Source organism: Glycine max, chromosome 7, assembly GCF_000004515.6.
Source record: "Glycine max cultivar Williams 82 chromosome 7, Glycine_max_v4.0, whole genome shotgun sequence".
Taxonomy (NCBI): Eukaryota; Viridiplantae; Streptophyta; class Magnoliopsida; order Fabales; family Fabaceae; genus Glycine; species Glycine max.
Window position 1 is genome coordinate 5,801,803 of NC_038243.2, and position 20,959 is coordinate 5,822,761.

Consider the following 20,959-nt stretch of genomic DNA (forward strand, 5'->3'; position numbering starts at 1 on the left):
CTCATGAATGATTTGTGCTAATTTTAATGGGCTTAACTTCTCTGACTGAAATAAGCAAGTCCAATTTCATCTCAGTGTTTTGGATCTTGATCTTACTATGTTGGAAGAGAAATTTGTTACTATTACTAATACCAGTAGCAATGAAGAGAAAGCACATTATAAAATTTGGGAAAGATCTAACAGACTCAGCCTAATGTTGATGAAAATGACGGTTGTCGAGAGTATTAAGATAACTTTTCATAAAATCGAAAGTGCTAAAAAATTTATGAGGTTAGTGGGAGAGCGCTCTCAAACATCTGATAAGTTTGTTGTTGAGACATTAATGAGTATATTGACTACCATGAAGTTTGATGGTTCACATATGTTGACTCGTTGGCAAGTGTACCAAATCGTTACAAGTAGTAAAGTTCTCGGAAGTCCGAGTGTCGAATCCACAGGGACTTTGTTTGTACTTAGATTAATGCAAATCCAATTTAAAAGCAAGAGATAAGAAATTAAAATAAAAGATAAAGAAAGATAGAAGATAAAGTAAAGAAAAGATAAGATATTTAAAGATAAACTTAGAAGAGAAAAGAAAAGATAAGATAAAAGAATTAAAGATAAAATTAAAAGATAAAGAAAAAGATAAAAGATAAAAAAAAAAGATAAAAGATTTAGATAAAATAATATTAGGAACTGACTTGCCTTATCTGCCTAGGATGTATGAGTTTATGATTTTTTCTTTATCAATTCAAGTGATTCTACCCTACCCACATCTATTCATTTACTTGCCCCTGATGCCTCACGATGACAAGCCTATTCTACCTATCTATCTCCCAAATGCCTTTGCAAAGACTCAATAGATAAAATGCATGAAGTTCTAATTCTAGATGTTTGCTTTGACGCATGGGCATAATGCAATCACTCTATGCCTAGCAATGATTTTATTATGATATCTTTTCTTCTTGTTCTATTAGAAGTTATCCTCTCCCGAGCGTCTAACCCCTAAAACTAATGCATGCATATCTTCTTTAAATCTTATTTAGAAGTTACCCTCTCCCGAGCATCTAACCCCTAACAGAATATAAAGATGAGTATGCAAGGTAAAAACAGAAAAGAAAATAGGAAAGAAAAACCTGGTATTGCATTGATAAATAGTGAAGAGTACATCATACATCACATTGGCTTCTAGGCCTACCAGGCCCTAACTAAGGGTTTAGCCACTCATGGCCATTGAGGGCTTTACAATGAGAAGAGGGGTGAAAGAAAGAAAGGGAATAAATGAAACCCCTAGGAGAGGGGGTTCTGTCGTGGTGTCCCCTGTCCCTTGGACTGGCTCTCTATTTATAGTTGTTGAAGTGGGCTTTGGGCCTTCGTAGGCGCGCTCAGCGCGACACCCCCTCGTTCAGCGCGTGTAGATCGCGCGCTTAGCGTGCATGTTGCAGGCTTAGCACACGCTTCTGTTAGATCGCGGGCTTAGCGCGTGACGCGCGCTCAGCGCGAGTATTGGACTGGGCCTGCTTCAGATTTTCTTCTTTTCTTCAATTTTTCTGGCCTTTTTGCTTGTTACACCTCCAGTTTTTATATCTATAGCCAAAATTCAACAAAACATCAATTCTTTAATATTTAAGCGCAAATAACTGCTAAATAATTATTTTTAAAGACAATTTTGCTTTATTTTCTATTATCAAAATACAATTATTTAGCAGTTATCAACATACTATGTATGAATATGTCATTGAAATAACAAACATTACAACAAGACTTAAAACCTTAGGAATAACTGTGAATGAGAACTTCCTTATTTAGTTTATTTTGAACTCATTATCGTCTGAGTATGACTTGATGAACTATAATACCATAAAAGATAAATGGAATGTGCATGAATTGTACAGTATGCTAGTTCAGGAAAAAACGAGACTTAAGAATTAAGGAAGTCACTCATTCCATTATGAAAGTCACAAAGGGAACCAAGGAGCTGGAAAGAAATTTATGAAAAAGCATGATAAAGTCAAATTGTCATTAAAGATCAATGACGGCTCTTTGCAAATCCAGAAGAAGGTACCAAAGGACAATAATTGTCAATTTTGTAGGAAATCGAGACATTTTCAGAAGGATCCAGAAGGATTGCCTAAAGCGTAAGTCTTGGTTTGAAAAAAAGGTGACCTTAATGCTATGTATATTTTGAATCAAAATTAACTGAAGTTCCCTATAATACATGGTGGATTGATTTTGGATGTACAAATCATGTTTCTAACACTATGAGGGGAATTTCTTACAATCTAAGCTCAAATGAGAAGTTCGTCTTCATGGGGGATGGAGTGAAAGCTCTAGTGAAAATAGTCGAGACTTATTGTTTAAAACTCAACATTGAACACCATTTAGATTTACTAGAATCTCTTTATGTACTTAGTTTATCTAGAAATTTAGTTTCATTATCTAAACTTGATATTACTAAATACTCTTTTAATTTTGGTAATGAATGTTTCAGTTTATTTAAGCATAATTATCTCATTGGAACTAGTGTTTTCTGTGATAACTTATATAATTTGAAATTAGATGATTTGTATGTTGAAACTGTTTTAACTCTACATTACAATATTGACACTAAACATAATTTAGTAAATCAACGATTTGTTTTCTTGTAGCATGAAAGTTTAGGTCACATTTTTAGAAAAATAATGAAATGATTAATAAAGAATGAAAATTTTGTGTGGGTTATATTAAGGGAAAATAAATAAAACATACAAAAAAAAGAGTTACAATTCTTGAAATCCTTTCCTTGATCAAAATAGCTAAACCTTTTTCCTGCAACTGTCCTATGCTTAAGAGATTATTGTTCAACTCTGGAACATAATATACCTTAGGAAAAACAAAGTTAACTCCATTCTACAGTAACTTCACGCTCCCCTTTCCCAGCACATTCATCTTAGTGTTATATTATAATTTAAAAAATGTTAAATTTTTAAGTACCAAAAACACATTTTATCAAAGTGTACGTTGATTCGAAGTTCTTACATAGTATCCAACTCTAAAAATTGTTTATTTTCACTAAAAGGTTTGTGTTAAAGATATCAAAAAGGAAACCATGTTCAATGCAATGCTAAGATCCAACATTTGTCAAGTGTCTCAAATGTCGAACTAAACACATGACATCCACATAGGATCCATGCGTCATTGGATAGTTATGTTAACAAAAATGTTAATAGAATTATGCTAAGAGACTATTTATAAGTTTTTTAAAAAATATTAATTAAAACTAATGAATTCTAATATACATCTTTTAAAAAAATCTTGATAATATTGAATGAATATCATAAAATTTATTTTATAAAAAAATAAAATTTTTGAAACTCTAATTAAATATATTTTCCTTCACCTTCAGTATATGTTAATGCATGAAGGGAATCGGTATAACTTTTGAGTTAGAATAAAAGAATTAAAATTATAAAGTTGGATCAGTGTTGTATTTGCTTGTTGTAAAGTCCATGAGTAGGGTGATGAGTGAGACGGAGATCAGCCTCTACAGTGACAGCAACAACAACGAAACGCGTGTCCTTGTTCCCAAAAATATCTCCCTATTTTATCAACCAACCAAAAAAACAAAACTCTTTTCTCCCTGCCAAACACGCCCTTGACCACCCTCCCTCTTTCTCTTTCCTTCCTCTACTCTTGTTCATTCGCGTCTCTCTTTTCGCACCCGCGTTTTCTCTTCTTCTCATCATAACCTAATCCCATCAACACAATTCAACGCATTCCCAATTTCTGCAATTCGAGGGAAATAGGGTTCCTACTTTTACATTTACATGGACCAACAAGACGAAGAAGCGATTCTCACCAAACCCTCGAATTCGTTGACTTTTCCGTCTCTAACCCACTCCGCCTGCCTCGAAATCCGTCTCTTCTATGTCAGAATCTCCCCCTGCCTCGTCGACACGCTCCCGGAGCACCTCACGCTCTGCCACCCCCGCCGCCACGCCGCCGTCTCCCTTGTCGTGAACGCCGCCCCCGTCCCCGCCTCCGACCCCGCCACGCTCCCCCTCCGTCGCGGCCGCGTCGACCGCCACGCCGCCGAGGTGACCTACGTCGCCACCGACACCGTCAGCCTCAGCGGCAGCGCCGACTTCGAGGTATACGAGAACGACAAGCTCTTCCTCTGCGGCTCCTTGGAGCGCCTCGACGCCGACTGGGGAGCCGGCTCACCTTCGGCTCAGACTTCCGGGTGGGACATCGACTGTCATGTGGCGTCCGGCTCCGTCGGGTCGGGGTGCTCCGCCTTCTTCAGGCCGCGGCTCGGGGTTTCCGCGCCGTCGATCGAGGTCTACGTCGCCGGCTGCTGCTCCGGCGTGCCTGTGATTCTGAGCAAGACGATTCAGATGAGTCCGAGGAGGAGAGTGCCGCGGCACGCCACGCTGGATGCTATACCTGAAGATGAGGAGATGATGGTGTTGGAGAAGAACCGTGTCAACGGGTTTGTTCCCATCCGCAAGTTACAGGTATGTGATGAATTGAATCAATTTATGTTCTAATTGTGTGTGTCACCGTTTGGGGTAGTATTGGATTGGGTGTACTTATCACGTCTTATTTAATGAAACACTAGTTTAGTTTAGCTTGGCTTAGCTTCATAATTTGTTTAAATGCATTGGTAGTTTAAAATCTTTTTGATACTATCATTCAATCATGAATTATCATGAGGAGCATCTAGGATTGATTCATAGTTAACGGTTTAAATTACCCGGCAATCTATTAAAACTGAACTTTAGCCTTATTTTATAAAGTCACTATTTGGTGTAAGTTAAGGAATGAAGTAACAGAGGCGAATGGTCTCAAGGAGTAGTGTAGATGTTTACTTATATGGGGTAGTGTTTTTTATGTGAATTTCTCATAATAAATGTTAAACATGCACTGAAAGGATTTAGGAAGAACATGAGGTGTGTGTATGACTGTGCGGGTTTGTGTGTTTCTTTACATGGAAAACCAGCTTAAGCTTTTGGTATGGTTGATCGGTGATTCATGACGGTTTCTTTATTTGGAGTCATGGCCATGACATTTTGTATTGTGTAATGTCCGCATTATGTGTGAATTCTGGAAGACTTTGTGCTGGGTATATGCCATTGCTCGAATCATGCCAAAAATTTTAATCTTGCAATTGCAATGTATGTCTTCCTTATTGAATTAATAGTTAATTTAGATAGGCTAGAAAGCATAGATATTGTTAAATTTGGTTTTAGTCCTGTAATTTTTTCCAATGCTTATTTCAGTTTCAATAATTTTAACCTTTTTTAAAATGTTTTCTACTATTACTTAGTAATGACATGACATGTGTTTTGGCATTACGCATGAATGATCATTATGAGATGACATGTGATGTGGTGTGTCTAAATGAATGAAATGTCATCAGTAAGTGGTGATAGGGACCATTTTCAAAAAAAAAAAATGCTCTTATGGACATTAAAGCTAATTCTCCCTCTCACATGCTTTTCTGTTCAACTGTTTTGGAATGTGTGCAAACAATAAAACATACACACACTTGATAGATGGATCAGTATCAAGCCGATAGCTGATAAGTGATGAACTCTTTTGCTTTTAAACTCAGTCAGGTAAATTGCATGTCAATTATTGCCTTTTGAAGTGGTTCCAGTCTTCTACTCTGATTATTGTTTGAACCATTATCGTTGAATGTGTGGAAACAGTAGTCTTTCTTTCAGTTATTTCTTATGTGTTAGTATGATGATCAACTGGCCAAGGATCTGACTTGCTTCATGCAATTATATCATACACCTTCCTATAAAATAATTGAGTTTTCTAGTTCTTGTTGCCTTCCAAATGCATTGATCTTTTAGCACAAATGGGTCAAGATATGGTAGTAGAGGTCTAGCTTCGCTCATTTGCTGTCTTACCTGAACCTTGTGATGTCTGAAATATGAACTGTTTTACGTTGATGCACCTTGCAGATAACAGACTCGGAAGTTGATGATTATGATTCTGATGGGAAGATGGGGAATGGTTTCTACTGTCAAGAGATGTATCCTGGCGAGGATGGACAACTATCATGGTTCAATGCTGGTGTTAGAGTTGGTGTTGGAATCGGCCTTGGGATGTGCGTAGGGCTTGGGATTGGTGTTGGACTGCTCATGCGATCGTACCAAACAACAACTAGAAACTTCAGGAGGAGATTTTTCTAAACTGCTATAAGGAATTTGCTACTCTAGTTTAATGACAAAAGCAAGAAAATATATTGGAGTTTAATCTAGGTGGGACACCTCTGGAGTAAGATCCAAAATCCAACAAGTCAAATGCATGAAGTGTAAGTTTTGTAGATGAGTGGAGGTTGTGCTTCGTCTCCATTTTGTAGCTTACTTGCAGATACGTTCACGTAGACTTGCAGATTTGCATTTTGTGTAAATTTTATCTGATCCTCCGACAACAATAGATATCAATAAAAGAGCAATACAATACAACAGCTTTGAGGATGTGGTGTGCCAGCAGGATCTGGTGTTAAGAGACCGGTATAAGGTTGCGAGAGGTTTTGACTATGAGCATGTTCCTGAGATTTTACTGTTTGTTTGTTGGTTGGTTGGTTGGTTGGCTGGCTTGTAGATATATTTTATCATTTAATACAAATTTTGAGCAGTTTATATGTTGCTGTCCCTATGGTAAATGAAATTTTTTAAAAACTATCTTCACTTTAATAAATGTTATTTTTTATTTGCATCAATGATTTTAAGTTTTATGCTTCTATTCTGGAAATTTAAAGGTTAAATATATAAATTTATTTTAGATGAGCATTATGCCAAGATGATATGTACTTCATACTTGGAATAGATTCAGGGGCGGCTGTTAAGTTGAATTTGTTCATCAGTTTAGAGAGAAATCAGTCTGCACTCAGAGGATTATCTTGCAAACTTGAGTTTGGAGCATGTCAAGAAAGAGGTTATTTAGAGTTTTGATGCTTCGTGTGATTGCATGGGAGTGTGTACTCTGAAGTGGTGCCTATTTGTCGTGTTGTGTTCTTGTTGTTTAGCCACTGTTGAGAAAAAAAAGAAAGGGGGACAAAACGAATGTATTGTGGTGCCTATTTGTCGTCTTGTGGCTTGCAGTAGCACTTGAACCTTTCCACTGCCACGTGTATTCACTGAAAGATAACCAGCAGAAGACATGCATTGATGTCTGAAAAAGAGAATTTGAATTCTTTTCTGTTTTTGTGCCTATGTTGTGGAAAAGACAAGTATAAAGACAAAGACAGAAGGTGGAAAAATTATGGAAAGGAATTGGAGAGATCAGAGAGGAAACTGCGAGTCCCTAAAAACTAAGCTGAATAATCTCTTATCTTGCTGTTTCTGCAGTGAAAAAGATAAAAGTGGAAGGACAAGGAGAATGAGCAAATAGATAGATGATGCAGAGATAAAGAGGAATTGGACATGATAGTTATTGGAGGCGATCTAACCCTCTGTTATGTAAAACAGATATAAGAAAGGAAGGAAGAGAAATGGGATGCAAGTCGTTTTTTTTTTACGACGAAAACTTGCGGATTATTATTGAATAGAATCAAAGTTAGCCATAGCTTTTGTACATCTGCTAAAAGCAAAGAAGAAATTAATGATTTCTAACAAATTTTAACTAAGTGTAAGAGGAAGTGTCATTAACATTCCTCTTAAAATTAAAAGCTAACTGAGCCACTCTATTTGCATTCCTCTTAACAACCGGCAACAATTCAACAAAGATGTGGATTGCGTGGCCTGTGCAAAGACTCTGCAGTCAAGTCATGTGTGATTGAAGACAAGTACATTGACTCTGCAACAAACAATTGGCAATCAGTTTCAAAAACAACCTTCCTTCCTTAGGCTCATATTCTCAGTCAGCTTCAAACCCCCATCTATACTCTAAACCCCATCTACTTAATGATATGTTTGAGATGAGATGCTTATTAATCGTATTATCACAAATCAATTATTTTAAAAAAAATCAAACTAATGCATCTATTTCGATTGATGCGGTGCCACTTTTTGTCAACCAACTTAAATAAGCCAAGACAGCAGTAACATGATATTTATAAATGGCAATGAAGTATGTCACATGGTAGCATACTTGGTTTGCTTTAAAATCACTTTTTATATTCAAATTAATCAATTTGAGCAGTAACTCAATTTTGGCCGAACATCTCAGTTCTCAGATTGATTATGCATATAAGTTTTTCACATAATTTTGACTAATACTAACGAAACACGAAGAGAAAAACTAGTTAAAATGGACTTAAATTCGCAATACCACCATGCATGGATGATTAGTGATAACCGATAGAGCATTTAAAATTAGAATATTCTTATATTGCATTGTAAAATATTAATATTCATATCCAGATAAAGATCATCAAATATAATGTAATTATGAGATATATCATTTAAAAAATATAATTGTTAACAATATCATGTATACATTACTATGCTGTTTAATTAATTTTATAGAAACCTACGGAGGCTTGTAAATTATATATATGTGGCTCTCCACCGACAACTTCACGTAACACTCCCAACACAATTATATTGATGCCCATCATATCATTTGGTTCTAAAGATGGATCCATCTGATTTCGGAGATGGATAGAAGAGTGAAATTTGCATTTGCTTGAGAGTTTTATGTTTGAGGAACATGACATTTGAATTTTCCTTTAGGGATCCGGTTCAACTATAGGATTATGTTGGTAAGTTCTCTTTGTTATCTCTACATATTTAAGTTCCATTCCATAATTGACTCAACTAGATAGGATTCAAAAAAATGGTTTTGTAGTCATCATGCATGATATCTGGTTGTGACTCTTTGTTAACTATAAATGTTAACTTCAAACAAGTCATTTTCACTATTTCTTTTTATTACATGATATTATCTATTATATAATTATACTTCTCTCTCTTTCGTTAGGTATCAAACAGATTTGTGGTATTTACAAATTACTTTTGATTAAGTTGACATCAAGTTAACAACTGGTTGAATTCCGGACTCGATTGTGTTGAGTGCAAAAACAGTCCTCAACATGTTGTAACGTGAGTCAAATCATTCTCAGTTGTTTTTTTTTTCAATCATCAAATTCGATTACAGTAGTAACTGAAGTGTACTTTATGGGATACATTGCTTTGTCGCAAAGAATGAAGCAAGAGAAAGGCGAAAAAGCGTAATAGTGAAGCATGTGCATGTGGCTATAGAATTCAAGGTTTATGGGCCGTCCAAAGTGATGGATCTGACAGTACCTGAGGGGGCTTTGGACCAAAAATTCATGTGCATCACCTAAGCCTGAATACGTTGAGGTCCCATGCACCATTGGTTGGCGTCAAAAGAAATTCCTATAAATATAATACGTGTCCATCAATAAACATAGACTATTTAATTTTTAATGACACAAAAAAAGTTGTTTTTGAAGCTAATAATTGACGGAGCCCATGTTAATCCTTATCAAAATCTAATGAGCTGTTGCCCCTTGTTTTTTACCCTAAGTTTCAATGATTACCACAATTCTCTATTAATCCCCCGGCCTTCCCATCTTATCACTTTAGATTTTGTAAGGACTAAAGGAGACATCATTTTGGCAAAAGAGAAGTCAACATAGGACCTTTGAAGCTACGCTTCTGTTTTTTTCTTTTTCGCTTCTTAGTTCTTCTGTCACTGTTGCATTATAATATTGGGATATTAGTTTGTCATAATTAACACATTTAAATATCTTGTTTAAAGCATGTGTAGCATATAATTAATATCAAAAAGAGAGGGAAAAAAGTTGACATTATAGTGGTTATTAATTTGTCAAATGTTTTATTGTTTAATAACAATATTATCACATGAAACAAACACATCATAATAAATTAAAATTAAGAGAACATGATATATTGTTATTTTACGTACAGTGTTCTGATTTGTAACCAAACGAAAGTACACATTTTAAAAGGCGTAACCAGACAAAAAAAAAATATGGGAATAGTATATTCACTTAACCAGAAATAACCGCCATGGGGTGACAGTTGTTGTCACTGTGTAAACGTAGAAGTGGTCCAAGGACAAAAGCGTAATTTCAGCCCTTCTCGCGGTCTATATAAAATGTTAGTTGCTGGATTTACCAAAACGAAGTTCGCGAGAGGACGAGCAAATCGAAAGACAAGAGTCACAGCGCACCCCCAAACAGAAACAGAGTTATTGGGAGCACGAAACACTAACTGATTCGATTCGATTGAGGTTACAAAACACTAAACTGATTCGATTCGATTCGATTGAGGTTTCGGTTTGGTCTTGATGGTGTCGGTGAACCCAAGCCCTGCTCAAGGCTTCTACTTCTTCGATCCCTCCAACATGGCCCTTCCCGGCGTCAACAATCTTCCACCGCCCCCGCTGCCTGCTCCGCCTTCTCACGCCGCCGTGGAGGATCCGAGTAAGAAGATCAGGAAACCCTACACGATTACCAAGTCCAGGGAGAGCTGGACTGAGCAGGAGCACGACAAGTTTCTAGAAGCTCTCCAATTGTGAGTCCTTTTTAGAATTTAGTTTTATATTTTTTTCACTGAATTCAAATCCATGTGCTGTGAATTAGGCACTGGCAAGGGATTGGAGGACTGGTGACTGTTTTTAATTTTTTTCATTTCAATTTTGGGAATTTGCTAGTTCTTGAGGATTCTAGATAATTAAAGGGATTGGAGGATTGGTGACTGTTTTAATTATTTTTCTTCAAATTTTGGGAATTTGCCCGTTCTTGAGGGTTCTAGATGATTAAAGGTAATTGGTTAATCGTGATTTTTTTTTTTAATTTTTCAAGTAATTAGTAAGGAATAGGTGGCTCTGTAGTGTGAATTGTTCAGGGTTGTGTTTTATATTGCTTTTTCAAAAATTATTTACTTTTTGCTTTATAATGTTGATATGGTTTGGTTGCTGTTGTTTTATTTGGGTTTTTAGTTTTGATTAAGATAAGGGTTAGCAAAAGTAACTATTAAATTTCCTTAATTACTTCAAGTCTGGTAGGGTGTGAACAAGTTAATGATTGGATTGTAGGGTGGGGTTATAAGTATGACATTGAGAAGTAATTTAGTTCTAACTAGTTTTTGACATTTTGTATTTGGTCATGTTGCGAGCAATTTTACCTGAAATTCTGAAAGAGCAGCATCTGTACATATCAGAGAACAAACTGGTCTGTTTTAAGCTATTCATTTTGTATTTGGTCATGTTGCAAGCAATTTTACCTGAAATTCTGAAAGAGCTGCATCAGAGAACAAACTGGTCTGTTTTAAGCTATTGCTTTTATTATTTCAAGGGTTTATGGTTTGCTTACAACATGTTCAGTAGTGTTTAGACTTTTCAATCATTGGTTGTCCCCTTCCAATTAAGGAACGAGTCGCAGAATGCAGATTCTGTAATGGGATGCTTTATATAGAGACGTAGATAGATAGTTAAAGAAATAGGATTTTAAAACGCCATAGTTCATCTAGAGAGTAGCTTTAGAAAAGATCATGAAGCCACATGGCTGGTATTTTGCCATTTTGCCAGTGTGCATTGTGCTCACCAAAAAATGCAATTCCATACTGGCTACATAAGAAGTTGTTTTTTTCCCTTCTGTTCATTGCATTCCAAAACCAGTATATGTAACAATATTGATGGTTTATGATTTGTTTGTTTACTTTTACCTTTTTTTTTGTGTTTCTCACTTTCGCTTGACTAATTTCAGATTTGATCGGGACTGGAAAAAGATTGAAGCATTTGTTGGTTCAAAAACAGTTATCCAGGTATTTATAATAGAAGTAATAGGAAACAAAAAACAAGTTACTAGTGTATGTTAGCTGATTTTGGTTTCTTTTTTAAAACAGTGAAACGTCAGAATAATAATTTTTTTCTTGATTTCACATTATGCTTGGATTTTGAATTCCTTACTGGCTATTTAATGAATTTTTTTTAGTGTCATTAATATTATGCATGAATTGAAGATTACTAAATGGTAACATGCTGGTTTCCAAAAGACTTTTTATTGAAGCCTCTGACCTGAGTTTGAATCTTTCCATAGCTTTTATATTTTCCCTTACTAGAAAACCATTTGAATTTGTTCATCAAATATTTCTGTCTAGATTTTGTTGCATCACAATGAAATTTAATTTATACTGTGTTTTTCTTCAAAAGACTAAGGATTGATGATGGAAAGGACTTAGACTTGTAATTTGTTGCTTTGTTGCATGTTCGATTAAGTACAAAAGAAAAGACGTAAAGCTATAAACTCATATTGGATTATATAATGTGTATAGTGTTTCTTTCATCAATTTTCTTGTGCTTAATATCTGACACTTACATGTTCCTCTAACTGTCCATTCTTCACTGTTCTGTGTAAAATTCTATTTGGCAGATACGAAGTCATGCACAGAAGTATTTTCTTAAAGTTCAGAAGAAGGGAACAAGTGAACATGTACCTCCTCCCCGGCCAAAGAGAAAAGCTGCTCGCCCATACCCTCAAAAAGCTCCTAAAAGTTAGTATAGTCAACGCCAACCACTTTTAATGTTCTTGTCTATTGCATCAAATTTTGAGTAACACTTATTTGTTTTTGCATTTTATCAGCTCCTACTGTATCCCAAGTTATGGGCCCATTGCAATCTTCATCTTCTTTCATTGAACCTGCATACATTTATATCCCGGATTCTTCATCTGCGCTTGGAACTCCAGTTACTAACATGCCTTCGTCATCTTGGAACTATAATAATACACCACAACCTGTCAATGTGCCACAAGTGACCAGAGGTATGTTTGTCCTGAACTCAATGTTTTTCTTTTTTCATTTTTTGTTATTCAAATATGTAATTTTTAGAGTCTATTCTATGATGACTGCAAATTTAAGGAAGGCTTAGCTAAGTTGTAAAGTTTTTTGGTTTGTTTGTTAGATGACATGGGATTCACTGTAGCTGGACAAACTGCTCCTCTTAATTGTTGCTGCAGCAGTAGTAATGAGAGCAACCCTCCAACTTGGCCAAGTAGCAAAAGGATTAATCAAGGTGACCAGGAGCCAATTAAAGGTTGGAATGCTTTTTTATCTCTTAATTTGAACTTGATTCTGCTTGAATCTGACATAATGGAAGAATCACAAAATATTTGAGTAGATCTTGTGATAAAACTTAGAGAATGTAGTTTGTGATTGTGGGGGAACTTCTTGAGTTTTGGTTCAATTAAAATGGGAAAAGAAATCCTGAAACTCGTAGTTCCATTGTAGTAACAGCATCTTTCTGAGGATTGTGGTTTAGCCATTGCTCGATTGTCCCCACTCCCTATGTCTTATTCAGTTATTTGTGTAGTTGTAGAATGCTATATAGGAATCAACTACTAAAAGATAAAGCTTTTCATTCATTAGGATATTGAGGAAATGACCGAAACAAGAATTTGTGCACAAGCTTCTTATCCATTAGACTAGGCTTATTTCTCCAAAATCTATAATACCACTGCTGGTAGTTCTTTGACCCTCGAGGGATGCTGGTTTGATTCTGCCCTTTGGCCGTCTTGTATTAAAAAAAATAACTGCTGGTAGTTATGTATTAAGGAGTATAAATCTGATTGTTGGTTGTGTAATTAGGCAACGTGAAGTTATTTGTAATGTGTGGTTCTAGAATGCTCTCTGTATGAGACTATTGTCTCTGGGACAGCAAGTGTATTGCTGTAATCTGTGTGATTTCAGTGTTCAATATTATTTTTTATCAGTTTTATCAATTAGCGTTCTATCAGTATAACTACAAGAAGGAATGCAGGACTAGTTGGGGAGAAAAGGGGGAGGTTGAAGTTTTAATTTTTTTACATTATTGTGAAATCTACATGGTGGGCTGGACTTGGTGCTATAAACTATAGCGATTAATCAAGAAGAAAATATAAACCAAAGATATTAAAGAGTTCATTTAAATGTATCCAAGATCAAGAAGAAAATTTAATGTTGAACAAGTTTTTGATCGGTTTCGTAAAAGTTCATAGGAAACGTGCAAAAGGAATTACATGATGTTCCTTGAAGCTTTCAGTTCAAGCCTCAAGGAAGTAAAAATATGCGAAAATAACATGCTTATTAAAGTTTCCATTTTTTTATATATTATCGTTTTCAAGAAGCACAAGAAGCAGAGCTAGAACTGCTATATATAGAGGACAGTTCAAAAAGAATGAAAGAAAATGGAGTATTTATAGAATTCTAGAGCTGGTATATTGAGAGGACAGCAGGATTAATAGTAAAATTATATTTTTTGTGATCTGGTGCGGTGCCACTGCTACATAAAATGATATATTTTAGAGTTGGCTTAGGATTGGTTGGCCAGGATTCGGGACTGGGCCCTTAATTCAACATATGCATTTTCATGTGTTGGAGCTTCAAGAAACAAGTAGGGCTGGGCTAGATATATTTAATTCAACTCATCTGGACCTTATAAAATATATACTACACTTCCTTTTTTCTCTTCCCTGAATTTTTTTCCCGAGGTGAGTAGTGCATATAAATAACTATATGTTTTGCCAATTTCCCCTAGTGGTTTGTTTTATTCATTTACACGATTCTTTAACTCTTGCATTGTCTTATTTGTGTATAAATAGAAATGTATATGAATAGTATTAATGTTGTTAAGTTTGTTATGTTTTGGTATGCTATGTCTGACATTGCAATTGTTGAGCATGTTTGACTCCTATGTTCATGATTCTTGCGTGCTCCTGTTGATAAGTTTGACTTGTCCATGCAGTAATGCCAGATTTTGCACAAGTCTACAGCTTCATCGGCAGTGTATTCGATCCAAATTCAACTAATCACCTACAGAAACTACGACAGATGGATCCATTAAATGTGGAAACGGTATGTAATACCAAGTACATCATTTTCTTTGCCTCTATCATTCTTTTCTTTCAGGGTTTGAAAAGGGAGTCTAATTTTATGGTTTAAGTTCTTAGCTTGACTGCCTGAGTACTTTATATTGTGCTGTTTTGCAGATATTGTTGTTGATGAGAAATCTCTCCATCAATTTAATGAGTCCTGAATTTGAGGATCATGTAAGTTTGTTTCCGATAGTTGGCATTTTTTCCCTCGTTATTTTTCCAACAGACATAGTTATTGTGCACATTAATTTAGTTATAGATGCCATGGTCATCTTTTTATCCTTGTTGCTTTCTTGCTTTTATTATTTAACATGACAAAAGATATGATATTAAATTGCTTTCAACTGGCTGGATTGTTTTGAATTTATTTCGCAATGTTGATATTTTGTTCCTGGAAGACTCATTCTCGTTGGTCTGTGAATATAGAATTTTGGCTCTATCTTTGTACGTATGTTGTTTGGTACTATGGATGATTTTCATAAAAAAACTTATTTTCTAGAGCATAAGTTGGGTGTTATGCAATAAGTTGCCCAATTAATATTATTTCTATATTTTTGTCATTCCTTTGTACGTGCTTATAATTTAGTGTTTGCACCATAATTGAAATGTGTTAGTAATAAGATAGACCCTTATTGATTACTATTTGAAGTTGTAAACTCTATCTGATTTGGCATTCTAATATACAAAATCAACACTCCAATGATGTTTAGGACTCATTGGAGATAATTGTTTTCCAAACACACATGCTGAAGTGTAGAGAAGTTAGCTGGGCATGAAGCGTAGGATGAGTTATTTTATGATTTTATATATATATATATATATATATATTTTGAATTGCATGGATAGTTCTTCCCTGCATTCGATTTTTCTTCTGTATGTTCCCAATTTTAGTGTACTGTATGTTCCATACTGTCACTGCTAGTGTTGTCTTATTATTCATAACTGTACTTCATCATGGTCTACTGACTGATTCTTTTCCTGCCAAACCTTTAATGCAGAAGAGGATGCTTTCATCATATGACACCGACTCTGACAAGTCGAAGTTGGTTAATATTTGCAGCAAATCCCTCACTAATAAATCTGAGAGTGCTGTTTTGTCTGCTTAGGATGTGGCCAGTGGTTTGCCCTCAATAATGCACATAAAGTGGGAGCAAGAAAAGGAGAAGGCAAAGGTTTTGCTAAAAGGAAGTGTAGTATCTAGATGCTTGCAAGTTGAATGTGTATATAACTATATATAAATATATGTATACATTTTGGATTGAGTTTTTGTTTGTTTTAGGCACTGTTAGATCGTAGATATGCTGGTGTTTTGTGTATATCTTTCGAAGATATGATGATTGTCCTTGGAATGCAGGACAATGAGAGTCCTGTTAGGTCACTTCTGGAGGCTATACTGTACAGTCTGTTGAGTGCTTTTGTTTATTATGCTGTGAAGCATAGGATTAGTATAAAAGAGTGGTGTTAGGACTTAGGGGGTGCCGTTGGCGTTGTATATATAAAGCAATAAAACAGTGTAGATAAGTTTCTTCTTTCATGCGTAATAATAATAATAATAATAATAATAATAATAATAATAATAATAATAATAATAATAATAATAATAATAGTAAAACCTGTCTTGCTACCTGGTCTCAACTATATAATCATGTGTAATCAATGGCAAAAAGAAGAAAGAATATACATGAGTACCTTTTTACTGATAAGTTCCAAGCGATCTTGGTCATGAGTGCCAAAATATTTTACCAAAACCCCTACCCACAATTTTGGTAAGAAAATGTAATGAATTCTGATGTTGTCTAATCACAAGAAAATAGATTTACAGAAAACAGGTTAACCGTACATTAAATTAGCATTATCCAATGAATAAAAAAGCTACATCAGTTCCCGTACATTAAATTAACATATCCAATAAATAAAAAAGATACATCAATTCATATATATCCTCGCACTAGTAAGTTTTGTACTACCAAATGTTTTTATAAAATTGGCACATTATTACTTTGATTACATAGAAACTTATTTTTTTGGTATTTATATATAGAAACTTCTTCATAAACATACATATAGCATTCTTAGCTCCATTTCAGCTTTATTTCCAAGTTTGCTCACGGTAACTCTAGTGAGTTACAACCTAGACTCATTGGTTGAAAGAGTTTTTGAGAGTTTCTTTATGGAAAAAAGATATATATTTTAACAGAGAAATTTTCAAAAACTCGTCTAACTTGTATCAAATCATGTTCCTAAGAAATTAAAACAATACAACACATGTTAAAGTGTTTGGCAACTGTAGACGCATAACCCTCCTCGGTTGTTGACTTAGCACCGATATATCCCTAAAACGGGTTCTGAATCTTCTAAACATGGCTAGCACATGAGTGATGAACCATAGCATGTATATAATGAAACCAAATGATTCACAAGTGTCGGGTAGCAATAACAACACTAGGGAAACCAACGAGAGTGAACCAAACACTTGCATGAGGGTGTCAAAGTGATGAACCCTCGCAGTAAACTTGATCCTGCCCAAGAAGGCCAAGCAATAAACAAGAAAGCTAGCAATGGAGACGATGGTTGTCTTTGTATGAAGTTGAAATGGGGTGGGATTTTCAGGATATCTTATTTGCAGAAAAGCCAAAAGTAAAAAGAAGATGAACGCAACAAGAGCATGCAGAGGATAATTGGTTTCTATTTCCATATTACGTACTTGAATATAGAGGATACTGAAGTTGAAGGTCACTGCAGTACCTCTGAGAGCATGATCAAAAGAAACAGGTCTTGGTCTTATAAGATCAGCCATGGAAACTCTCGTGGCTAGCTTTCTTTGATATATGGCTCAAAGTAGTGAGAAATTATAGTAGAGTACTTGTTGTATGTATAAATAAGGAGTGGGGTTACGAAGTTTTTGATATTGTGAGTGTAAATATTCTACCCCTCTCTACAAAATGGGAACTTAATTCGTCTACACATTAATTATATTTTATTTAAGATGGTCAGTGGTCACGATAATTACATAATCTGTCACCATATTCTATTGGGTCGGACGGCATTTTTTTCTTAGGAAATTTCTTACTGAGTAATGATATTATATTTTAGGTGGTAGATGTCACCACACCTGTCATCAATCACTGTTGGCTATAACATTTAACGTCGAATTGAAATTAATTCTAGAAAATTAAACTACTACTACTACTATTATTATTATTATTATTATTATTATTATTATTATTATTATTATTATTATTATTACACTCGTCATCAATCACAGGTTTTATTATTATTATTACTACTACTATAATATAGACGCATCAAAAGAAGAAACTTATATATATTACTACTATTATTATTACTACTATTATAATATAGACGCATGAAAAGAAGAAACTTATCTGCACTGTTTTATTGCTTTATATATACAACGCGGCACCCCTAAGTCCTAACACCGCTCTTCTATACTAATCCTAAGCTTCACAGCATAATAAACAAAAGCACTCAACAGACTGTACAGTTTAGCCTCCAGAAGTGACCTAACAGGACTCTCATTGTCCTGCATTCCAAGGTCAATCATCATCTTCGAAAGATATACACCAAACACACCAGCATATCTACGATCTAACAGTGCCTAAAACAAACAAAAACTCAATCCAAAATATATACATATATTTATATATAGTTATATACACATGCCACTTGCAAGCATCTAGATACTACACTTCCTTTTAGCAAAACCTATGTCTTCTCCCCTTCTTGCTCCCACTTTATGTGCATTATTGAGGGCAAACCACTGGCCACATCCTAAGCAGACAAAACAGCACTCTCAGATTTATTAGTGAGGGATTTGCTGCAAATATTAACCAACTTCGACTTGTCAGAGTCGGTGTCATATGATGAAAGCATCCTCTTCTGCATTAAAGGTTTGGCAGGAAAAGAATCAGTCAGTAGACCATGATGAAGTACAGTTATGAATAATAAGACAACACTAGCAGTGACAGTATGGAACATACAGTACACTAAAATTGGGAACATACAGAAGAAAAATCGAATGCAGGGAAGAACTATCCATGCAATTCAAAATATATATATATATATATATATATAAAATCATAAAATAACTCATCCTACGCTTCATGCCCAGCTAACTTCTCTACACTTCAGCATGTGTGTTTGGAAAACAATTATCTCCAATGAGTCCTAAACATCATTGGAGTGTTGATTTTGTATATTAGAATGCCAAATCAGATAGAGTTTACAACTTCAAATAGTAATCAATAAGGGTCTATCTTATTACTAACACATTTCAATTATGGTGCAAACACTAAATTATAAGCACGTACAAAGGAATGACAAAAATATAGAAATAATATTAATTGGGCAACTTATTGCATAACACCCAACTTATGCTCTAGAAAATAAGTTTTTTTATGAAAATCATCCATAGTACCAAACAACATACGTACAAAGATAGAGCCAAAATTCTATATTCACAGACCAACGAGAATGAGTCTTCCAGGAACAAAATATCAACATTGCGAAATAAATTCAAAACAATCCAGCCAGTTGAAAGCAATTTAATATCATATCTTTTGTCATGTTAAATAATAAAAGCAAGAAAGCAACAAGGATAAAAAGATGACCATGGCATCTATAACTAAATTAATGTGCACAATAACTATGTCTGTTGGAAAAATAACGAGGGAAAAAATGCCAACTATCGGAAACAAACTTACATGATCCTCAAATTCAGGACTCATTAAATTGATGGAGAGATTTCTCATCAACAACAATATCTGCAAAACAGCACAATATAAAGTACTCAGGCAGTCAAGCTAAGAACTTAAACCATAAAATTAGACTCCCTTTTCAAACCCTGAAAGAAAAGAATGATAGAGGCAAAGAAAATGATGTACTTGGTATTACATACCGTTTCCACATTTAATGGATCCATCTGTCGTAGTTTCTGTAGGTGATTAGTTGAATTTGGATCGAATACACTGCCGATGAAGCTGTAGACTTGTGCAAAATCTGGCATTACTGCATGGACAAGTCAAACTTATCAACAGGAGCACGCAAGAATCATGAACATAGGAGTCAAACATGCTCAACAATTGCAATGTCAGACATAGCATACCAAAACATAACAAACTTAACAACATTAATACTATTCATATACATTTCTATTTATACACAAATAAGACAATGCAAGAGTTAAAGAATCGTGTAAATGAATAAAACAAACCACTAGGGGAAATTGGCAAAACATATAGTTATTTATATGCACTACTCACCTCGGGAAAAAAATTCAGGGAAGAGAAAAAAGGAAGTGTAGTATATATTTTATAAGGTCCAGATGAGTTGAATTAAATATATCTAGCCCAGCCCTACTTGTTTCTTGAAGCTCCAACACATGAAAATGCATATGTTGAATTAAGGGCCCAGTCCCGAATCCTGGCCAACCAATCCTAAGCCAACTCTAAAATATATCATTTTATGTAGCAGTGGCACCGCACCAGATCACAAAAAATATAATTTTACTATTAATCCTGCTGTCCTCTCAATATACCAGCTCTAGAATTCTATAAATACTCCATTTTCTTTCATTCTTTTTGAACTGTCCTCTATATATAGCAGTTCTAGCTCTGCTTCTTGTGCTTCTTGAAAACGATAATATATAAAAAAATGGAAACTTTAATAAGCATGTTATTTTCGCATATTTTTACTTCCTTGAGGCTTGAACTGAAAGCTTCAAGGAACATCATGTAATTCCTTTTGCACGTTTCCTATGAACTTTTACGAAACCGATCAAAAACTTGTTCAACATTAAATTTTCTTCTTGATCTTGGATACATTTAAATGAACTCTTTAATATCTTTGGTTTATATTTTCTTCTTGATTAATCGCTATAGTTTATAGCACCAAGTCCAGCCCACCATGTAGATTTCACAATAATGTAAAAAAATTAAAACTTCAACCTCCCCCTTTTCTCCCCAACTAGTCCTGCATTCCTTCTTGTAGTTATACTGATAGAACGCTAATTGATAAAACTGATAAAAAATAATATTGAACACTGAAATCACACAGATTACAGCAATACACTTGCTGTCCCAGAGACAATAGTCTCATACAGAGAGCATTCTAGAACCACAC

General features: G+C 34.9%; 2 protein-coding genes and 1 pseudogene across 2 annotated transcripts; 2 read left to right on the forward strand and 1 right to left on the reverse strand.

The window, feature by feature from the left end:
- The first annotated feature begins 3,440 nt into the window (after positions 1 to 3,440).
- On the forward strand, positions 3,441 to 6,619 carry LOC100784977 (uncharacterized protein At1g01500). Its single transcript, XM_003528784.5, has 2 exons — positions 3,441 to 4,475; positions 5,934 to 6,619. The coding sequence occupies exons 1-2, from the start codon at positions 3,786 to 3,788 to the stop codon at positions 6,162 to 6,164; spliced, it is 921 nt and encodes a 306-aa protein (XP_003528832.1). The 5' UTR covers positions 3,441 to 3,785; the 3' UTR covers positions 6,165 to 6,619.
- A 3,469-nt stretch (positions 6,620 to 10,088) lies between these two features.
- Positions 10,089 to 16,357, forward strand: MYB133 (MYB transcription factor MYB133). The gene is made up of 8 exons (NM_001250607.2): positions 10,089 to 10,481; positions 11,675 to 11,732; positions 12,341 to 12,461; positions 12,551 to 12,730; positions 12,871 to 13,002; positions 14,689 to 14,798; positions 14,933 to 14,992; positions 15,817 to 16,357. The coding sequence occupies exons 1-8, from the start codon at positions 10,255 to 10,257 to the stop codon at positions 15,922 to 15,924; spliced, it is 996 nt and encodes a 331-aa protein (NP_001237536.2). The 5' UTR covers positions 10,089 to 10,254; the 3' UTR covers positions 15,925 to 16,357.
- A 1,831-nt stretch (positions 16,358 to 18,188) lies between these two features.
- Positions 18,189 to 20,959, reverse strand: part of LOC100785511 (protein REVEILLE 5-like) — a 6,268-nt pseudogene continuing 3,497 nt past the window's right edge.